The sequence below is a fragment of the Olea europaea genome, chromosome 2, assembly GCF_002742605.1.
Source record: "Olea europaea var. sylvestris chromosome 2, O_europaea_v1, whole genome shotgun sequence".
Classification (NCBI taxonomy): domain Eukaryota; kingdom Viridiplantae; phylum Streptophyta; class Magnoliopsida; order Lamiales; family Oleaceae; genus Olea; species Olea europaea.
The window spans coordinates 22,591,267-22,600,321 of NC_036238.1; the positions used below are offsets into that span (position 1 = coordinate 22,591,267).

General features: G+C 31.1%; 2 protein-coding genes across 2 annotated transcripts; one reads left to right on the forward strand and one right to left on the reverse strand.

Moving 5' to 3' along the window:
- Positions 1–6: 6 nt before the first annotated feature.
- On the forward strand, positions 7–1,800 carry LOC111373868 (20 kDa chaperonin, chloroplastic-like). The gene is made up of 5 exons (XM_022996459.1): positions 7–185; positions 699–878; positions 957–1,112; positions 1,473–1,550; positions 1,660–1,800. Exons 1-5 carry the CDS (start codon positions 12–14, stop codon positions 1,798–1,800), a joined length of 729 nt encoding a protein of 242 aa, XP_022852227.1. The 5' UTR covers positions 7–11.
- A 2,644-nt stretch (positions 1,801–4,444) lies between these two features.
- Positions 4,445–5,093, reverse strand: LOC111373875 (ethylene-responsive transcription factor ERF017-like). Its single transcript, XM_022996470.1, has one exon. The coding sequence runs from the start codon at positions 4,994–4,996 to the stop codon at positions 4,445–4,447; it is 552 nt and encodes a 183-aa protein (XP_022852238.1). The 5' UTR covers positions 4,997–5,093.
- Between the last annotated feature and the right edge of the window lie 3,962 nt (positions 5,094–9,055).

Below are 9,055 nucleotides of genomic sequence, written 5' to 3' on the forward strand. Positions count from 1 at the left end.
CCGCGGAAGAAATGGCAGCGATACAGTTGACATCATCTACAGTTTCAGCGAATGAGTTTGCATCATTTGAAGGGCTGAGGCAAAATTCTGTAAAAGTTTCATCCTTTTCACCTCTTAAGCAAAATGGGCTCTCCCTCAGGTCATTCCGTGGACTTGTTAAGGCTGCAACTGTTGTTTCACCCAAGGTTTCTATTCAGTTCATAGATGAATTTCCTGTCATCTAATTCTTGAAAATTGTATCCCCCCCCCCTTTAAATTTCGTTTCGTATTTGTAGCTAGTCAATTTCTTATTTGACGCAAGGAAATAGCATTTCTTGTTTGTTAGGTTTGTAATAGCGCTAGTATGATACTGTTCAATGGTTACTTTTACCTAAAGATGCAAGTGTAAAATGAAAACCGCATTGTTATGTTGATAATGAGATAAGAGGTGTTAGTGTGTACAAGCAATTTATGGCAATCTAATTATTAGGCTACGAATACTTGTTTTGATTATACATTAATTGTGGTAGCTGACTCTTTTAATTTTCTTGTAGCTGTTCCCTTAGTTCGAAATGTTCGTTGAACCATTGTGAGAACTTGAATTTGTACATGTGAATTGACTGTAATATTGTTTTCTTTAAGCAAATTTCAATTTAGATTTGTTGTATATGTGATTTTTCTTTTGTCTTGTTTACTATATTTGCTTTCTGATCCTGCAGTACACTGCTCTAAAGCCCTTGGGCGATAGAGTTCTAGTGAAGATTAAGACTGCAGAGGAGAAGTCGACGGGTGGTATCTTGCTACCAACAGCAGCACAAACGAAACCACAGGGAGGTGAAGTAGTTGCCGTTGGAGAGGGTCGAACAATTGGAAAGAGCAAGGTGGACATCAGTGTGAAGGTAATAGCACGGTCTAATGCATTCCAGTTTTTGTTATCTCCTTAATGATTGCATTTACCGACTGAATGATATCTCTAGAATGGCACCCAAGTTGTGTACTCCAAGTATGCGGGAACAGAAGTCGAGTTCAATGGATCGAATCATCTCATTTTGAAGGAGGACGATATTGTGGGAATCCTTGATACTGACGACGTCAAGGATATGAAGCCCCTGAACGATAGAGTTCTCATTAAGGTTTGTTAATACTTAATAGTGTAGTTACTTTATTATTCAGCTTTGTGCATAATGTTGGACTAATCCACGGTTTGATCTAATAATTTGCTGAAAGTGAACTTGGAGACGCCAATGTTTCCCTTAAATGTGATATAAGAAGTGTGTCTTTTGTGGCTATATCAATGAAGTTGCAGAACCCTTATGGATTATGGACTTATCCACACACAACTTCTGCAGATATTCATTTTAGAAGAGATGATAGATTCTGCGTTTTTCTGTTTTCTTCTTTTCATTTTATACATTCTCTTTTTTCATTGCTATTGAGGTCAATAGGACCTAAGGATATACAAAGCTCTGTCTTAAACAACAATTCTTATTCAGGTAGCTGAGGCTGAATTGAAAACTTCTGGTGGCTTATTGCTAACGGAGGCAAGCAAGGAGAAGCCATCAATTGGCACCGTAAGTAATATCTCTCAAGCTTCGAAGTTAGGAAGTGTTTCCGACTGCAGAATGAGTACTTTGCTAGCATGCAAATGCTGTCCTCAGTATTTGCCATCTTTGATTACAGGTGATTGCAGTAGGGCCTGGTTCCCTCCTCACTTCTAGGGCAGCCTGGGCAGGAGTGAATTCTTTCTGTAAAGGTTTAAAGAGAGAATTCAGTGTTTTATCTTCATCGCTTCTTGTTTTCGGTCTCCGAGTAAAATTGTGAGAAAGAGGAACGACTCATTAGAGGTGGTGAGCAGTAACCTTTTAGCGTCGGCTTGTACGAGAATCATAGAGTTGAGACAACTATTCTTTTGCTAGAAAATTACGGGTTCTTCTAGATTTGTTACCGTCCAGGAAACTTTGTTCAAATTTCCCTTTGATTGCATTGCGTTAGACCCGTTTGTAAAAACTAAACTAATAATTGAGACTTGTACGTCGAAAATCATAAAGTTTTGGGAGATGCTACATGTATATCATGGTTTATATAATGTCTTACATAATGTCACATGACACTCTATCATTTGTCGAGTTAAAACAAAGTCAGTTTTTTCATCAAATTATTTTCCTCCTAGAGTTTTTATGTTGAATTTAGTGATCTTTGTGATTTGCAGGTTTTCAAATTTTGTTTTGTGATTATGTTAATTTTTATATAGTTTTAAAAAAAAATGAAGTTTTAATTGATTAACTGTGTTTTTATGAGCTTAACTTATTTTTGTACACTCTGTGGGACATTAAGAAACATCTGATGGCTGATGCTCAAGCGAAGTATAAAAAATAAAATAATATCATATGCAAGCATATTGAAAAAATAAGAAACTTAGTAAAACTAAAAGTGTGTTGAGGATATAGAAATGAACAACATTCCTTTTGTCTCGACAAAAATGTGGTTGGAAAACTTTCTTTGGTGCACTTCAATCAAACTTTCTTCAATCAAGTCATCACCGATGTTTCATCCTTTGATTATTTTATTTTTTTATAGATGGATGAGAGTGAATTTTCTAGAGTAAAACATTATAATGAGTAGGAACCCACCATTATAATAATACGATATAAATTTATAGAATTTCAGGACCAACGAGAAAAATCCATTTAATTTAACATAACTAAAAGAATAATTATAGGCAACACTGGTGCAATACACGTGCATCACATGGCAAAATGCGGTTATGAATATTTTTAAATGAATAATGCTCCTTCTACACACAATGTTGTACATGGAATTTGACATTGTTTGCAAATTCTTACAAATTCAAAAATGTATGGACGAGAAAGTGTTTTTCATTATAAAACTGGCCATTCATTGTGCGACAAGTGATACAATGTCAAATTTAATGTCAAAGAATAATGACAATGTTTTCATTTTTAACTCTTTAAAATACTTTCATACATCACTTCTGGTGCTCAAGCGAAGTACAAAAATTAAAATAACATCATATGCATGAATACCGAAAGTTATTAAAATTTTGGTGAATTTAAAATTAAAAGCATGTTGAGGATAAAAAAGTGAGAACATGCCTTTTCTCAACAAAACATGTGGTTTAAAAATTTTCTTAGGTAAACTTCAATCAAGTTTTCTTCTCAATTGATTATTCACCAATGTTTCGTCCACTTGCTTATTATTTTTTTTTATAGATGAACAAGAGTGAATGTATTAGAGTAAGAAAATATTATAATGAGTAGGACGGTATTCAATGTGAAATCCACCATTAGGTATCGACTTACTTCCAAATATTTTGAACTTTTAAAAATTTAAAATTATCGTTATTTTAAATGAGTAAGACTGCATTATATAGGACTACACAAATATTTGAGTAGGACGATATAGAATGAATAACAGATGTTCTTAATCTAGATAGAACCCTTCACAAAGTCTATAATTTCGTTGTTACATTAGTTTAATGAAGTCTTAGTTATTTCAAAAACTAACTAGAAAGCCAAAATTCAAATATGTATGTTCTCACATTATATAGACATAAATTTATTCAATTTTAGAACCAACAAGGAAAAATTCATTTAACGTAACTAAACGAATAATTAGAGAATATATGTGCAATACATGTGTGACGCACGTGCAATGCACTAGTATGTGATCGACAAGAATTTGTCCCATTGTAAAATTGTTTATGATCTATTTCAAAATAAACAACTTAAGTTTAATTATTTATATTTTAAAATTATAATGTTTTTTCATCAAAATATTAAATTTGTTTATATCTGAGAATCTTCGTTGAATATTAGTGTTACCCCACATCATAATTATTTCCAAATAAAATAACTTCTACACACGTTTTTGTTTTAAGATAAATTGGATAACTTAATTTATTTTCACTTTTAAGAACACTCGGGCCCATTGTGCCCACCTAAGACCGAGACAAGTCTTCTTAGTCAAATTATTTGTACACGGTTTGGCTAAAATCAGCCCAACAAATCTGAAAAAGCACAAATAAAGATAAAGTGACTTCACCGGAATATAAAGCATGACATTAAGAATATTTTTTTTTTTTTTATCATTGAATCTCTTCAATAGGTATCCATTAATCCTTCTTAATTTTCCTTTTTTTTCCTATCTTTCGATGGTCGACTTTTGATCGTTACTTCAAAATATTGAGTTCATCTCATTTTCTTGCTGATATCATCAACGTGATTTTTCTCTCAATTAGATATACTTCAGTTACTTGGTGAAAAATGCATAAAAGAGAATATAAACTAATAAAAGATTGCCGTTGTTACTTTTTATCCTCTAAGTTACAATTTATTAAAAAGAAAAAAAAATTTCAAAGACATTTCATTTTATAAAGAACGTAATTCGTTACATAATCTTTACATCCTTAACCACTTTGCCTGAATAATGAACTATAAAACTTAACCTAAATATTCGAACTAGATGGCCTTGAAAAAAGAAAATCAGTCCACTTTATGACAAATTTAGAAACATCATTCCCTGTTCCCATATTCAAAAAGGGGTCCATAAATGCATTTTCATGGGGTAATTCAGTCATTTCATTATCAATATGCATTGCCCTACCCGAAACTGAGGGAGAAGGGGACTCTGCATGTACATCAGAAGAAGAATACGATTGGGGATTCGAAGTCTCAACCCGACCCGGATGAACATTCCCTGGTTCTGAGCGGGCAAACTGGGATGCCGCCGCCTGGATTTCCGTAGGTGTCATCGAAGTCCCTCTGATTATCTCCGGTGGCGGTGGGTTATCCGGGAAATTGAACTTAGCATTACTGCCACGCAGACACAACAGCGCCGCATCGAATGCACGCGCCGCCATCTCCGCCGTCTCGTAAGAACCCAACCAAATTCTCTCCCTGCTATTGGGCAATCGAATTTCAGACACATATTTTCCCCACTTTCTCTTCCTCACACCCTTATACTTTAATTGCTCACTGGTTCCTTCCGATTTCATCATTATATCTTAATCGCTTCCGAAAATAGATTAATCTTCGAAATGGGGTTTTTTGGCTTCACAGAGTGTTGCTCGTGTGCTGGTAGTGTTGGAAATGGCGGCTCAGGCGTGTATATAAATGTGTGGGGGCCGAGTGAGTGACGAGTCTGGTGAGTCAAATGGTCAACCTAACGTGTTGATTCAGAGAAGAGAGTGACACGTTAAATTATAAAGAGTGTTGATTTTGGTTATAACGCGGTGACGTCTGGTATTTGATTATAACACATTGGATTGAAGTTACTCGTGCATCGTATTCAGATATGTCGTGGAAGGTCCATAAGGCATAAATGACATATTTTTTTATTTAAAATTTGTGGGCCCACTCGTTAAGGTCCCATAGGACAATAATACCATACAAATTCGATGATATGATTTTTGCCTGCTCATCATTCTTAGTCCTACTTAGTAGTATCCATTTCAATAAAATAAATTAGTTATGAAAGCCTAAAGATTTTTTATTCGACGCAAATGACACATTTAGAAATGGATAATTTCTTTTTGGAACCATAAGAAATTTTGACAACTTTTACTCCCACACTCATATATCAATGTGGAAATTACACATATCCATAATTTTAAAATGTGCAATTTAAAAATCAAATATAAAGAATTTTTGTTCAAAAATCAGATGATCTTTTAAATAATAATAAAAATTACATATTCACCAGTTCATTTTCAAACCCTGATAATTCTTCCTTAATTTTTTTTTCTTTCTCTACCCTCTTCCTTCTCTCTCTCCTCTCATTCTCTATCCATTTTCTCCATCATTTAACGATCACATTGAAAGATGAGAAGATGCCACCGAAATATGTCATTGAGCGGCACTGCGACGTCATGCAGTGGTGCTAGTAGTTTTGGTGACGACGATGGTGGTCTTACTGTTGGAGACAATGGTGAGATGGTAGTCGCAAGTATTGGTAGTATTCATAAATTATTTGGTTGATTGTGATAATTAAATTGGTTAATTTGTGACTAATAAATAATATATGACCAATGAAAAAGATAAATTCTGACCAAGAAATAATGTATGACCTAAAAAATTGTTAATTTGTGATTGATACTTTGATAATTTGTAACTTATAATATTTGTGATTTATGATCGATAAAAGAATTTTGACTCATAAATTTTTGATTCGTAACCGATGAATAAATTACGACCTATAAAATTTTTGAATTGTGGCCATAAAATAATTTGTAATATATAAAAATTCTGATTTGTAATTAAAAAATAATGTATGACTAATTAAATCGTTAATTTGTGATCAAATTGTATAAATCCGTGATCTTAATACATTTAATTAATAAAATGTATAATTAATTAATTAATTAAATTATAAATAAATTTTAATAAATATCTGATTTTTGAAACTTGTAACCTTTGTTCTTAATTTTGAAATGGGTGATACTTAAGCCCCGTTTGATTCTCATTTTTCTTACAATGCATTTTTTTCTATCTTCTTTTCAACCACACATTTTTCATTAAAATAATATTACACGTAAATAAAAAAAACTTTTCATCCACACATTTTACATTAATCTATTATTCTAAAATTCATTTTTTCATAAAAATGGATGCCAAACACCCTCTTAACTTTTTAGTTATAAATTTTTCCCTATATCAATTTTCGCTAATAGTAAATTATCTTGCGAAGACCATATTGTTCATACAATGGAAGACGACGTGAAAATATGACTTCACTTCAAAGCCCGTTTGAGTCCCATTTTATTGTAAGAATGCATTTTCAAATAGTAGATTAATGGAGAATATATGGTTAAAAAATGAGAAATTTTTTTTGACTTGTGGCGTGTAATATTATTTTATTAAGAATGTATAGTTGAAAAGAAGAGAGAAAAATGTATTTTGAAAACAATGAGGATCAAATAATGACTATATATTTTCAATAGTGGCGATTTTAAGTGATAAATTTGAGTTTGAATATCAATCAAGGTCTATTGGATAGAACCCCATTTGAATTGTAACCTCATTTAGGTATACCGTATTCGAAAGTTCTATGGTCCCTCGTTAGTTGTCAAATGTTTACTTTTCAACTTGGTCAACCAATGTGCTTTTTTTTTTAATAATAATAATAATATGTACTATCTTGAAATTGACCCATAAGTTTCAGGCCATAAAAACCCTTGGGTAGGGTGTCACCCAATTGGAAAGTGAAAATGTAAACTTTTTATAAAATTCAATTCAAACGTGGCTTGTTAATTGTTCCTGTGAAATGTGCATAAACTTGATGGAATGAATCATAAGTAATAAAATTCTACTAGTAGAAGTACTATTGACAAAAGTTTACTAACAATAGCGAGTCATACAAGCCAAAATTTTCACTTTCCTTTATCAAACAATTACTAAATATTTTGAATGCTAACGGTTTTAAAGTGACAAAATTGAATTTGAATATCAATCAAGGTTTATTTGGATAGAATCCCAAGTGAATTGTAGCATCATCCATTTTATAAAGTCTCTATAAGTTACAGTGGGACTGTTTGGTCCCCATTAATTTTGCACAATAATGAATTTTTGGACCGTGGCTTATTATTTGCCTGCCAACCCACGTGATTTTACTCAGAGACCAAGACTTCTTCTTTTCCAAAATTTGCCCTTGCCCTTGCCCTTGCCCTTGCCCATTGACTTTCCATCCCAAAACCACTCAGCCAAGGTCTAGACCATGGGTGAAATTGGAATTTTATGCCGTTTGAATTCAAATCAAAACATATAATAATGTGTAGGTCCTACATTTATGTGATGGGAAAAATACATTTTTGGGTAAAAATGGGGATCAAACGGGGGCAATGTATTCAATTAAATTTTTTTAGAAATTTCTATAAGTCTTGATATATTCAAATTTCAATAATAGTCTCAATTGAATACACTCAAATAAAATCTCTATTAAAAAAAGTATATTAAAGTTTTTGAAAGTCTCAATTGAATACACTTATATAAAATTTCAAAATTTGTCTTTCATTAATCATGAGATTTTAAGAGACTTTCACAAAAAAGAAGAAGATGTTTTTCTTTTTCAATATTTCTTTCATTTTTCCTTCGACGAACATTAAATGTATAATTAAAATTTTTTTATTGATTATATTTATTTACATTCATTTTTCTCTCTCTCTTATTATTTATCTCTATTTTTTTATGAAAAAATTAAATTGGATTCTTATAACTTTTTTTTTCCATTCATTTTTTTGTGAAAAATATCTATTTTTTATTAAATTATAAAATTTTATATGAAAATTTTATAATTAAATTTAAATATATTGATTTTTATTTATTCTTAAAAAGTATTTTATATTAATAATATTGAATATTAAATTTATTGTTTATCATATATATGTATAATTTTGATTATTATTTATTTAATTAAGGTCTTAAATTTTTATTCTTTTTAAAATAATTTTTTATTATATGAGGAGGGGAAGGAGAAGGAAAATTGTGAAAACCTCCATCTCGTATGTGAGAATTTGTACTGGATCCACAGAATCCTATTTCAAATGAAAGTCTTTAGAAAATATTTTAAATTCTACAAAAGTCAATAAACGTTTTTTTAATAAAAATCCATAGAAATCTACAAAAGACTTTCACTAATTCTATATAAAAAAATCCACAAAATCCCTAGAAGTCAATACTTAAAAAAATTCATCAAATTTTTTCAAAAGACCCATTGAATACATTCCCCAAATTTGAGTTTCAAGCTTCAACCAATCAAAATGTGAAATCATATTCAATTTTAACAATACATTCACATAACAAAATGCTTTAAATTTAAATTCAAAACTATTTTCTACTTTTTAACACACATTCTCCCAAAAATTACTATTTAAAAATCTATTTTCTCAAAAGTATGGTATTCAAACATGGCTTAATGACTTAAAATGAAGTTTAATAGAATAATAAAAAAAAATCAAGCCAATGTTTTCTTTCAATCAGTGCTATTTATGAAACTTTCTATTGAAATTCAAATAAACCCAGTAAGAGAAAGCCCAAAATACCAAAAATAACACATCCAAAAA

Coding starts and splice junctions, on each gene's coding strand:
- LOC111373875 (XM_022996470.1), bottom strand. CDS start 4,996: ATGATGAAATCGGAAGGAACCAGTGAGCAATTAAAGTATAAGGGTGTG.
- LOC111373868 (XM_022996459.1), top strand. CDS start 12: ATGGCAGCGATACAGTTGACATCATCTACAGTTTCAGCGAATGAGTTT. Junction 1,113..1,472: donor ACGATAGAGTTCTCATTAAG/GTTTGTTAATAC, acceptor ATTCTTATTCAG/GTAGCTGAGGCTGAATTGAA. Junction 1,551..1,659: donor AGAAGCCATCAATTGGCACC/GTAAGTAATATC, acceptor CTTTGATTACAG/GTGATTGCAGTAGGGCCTGG.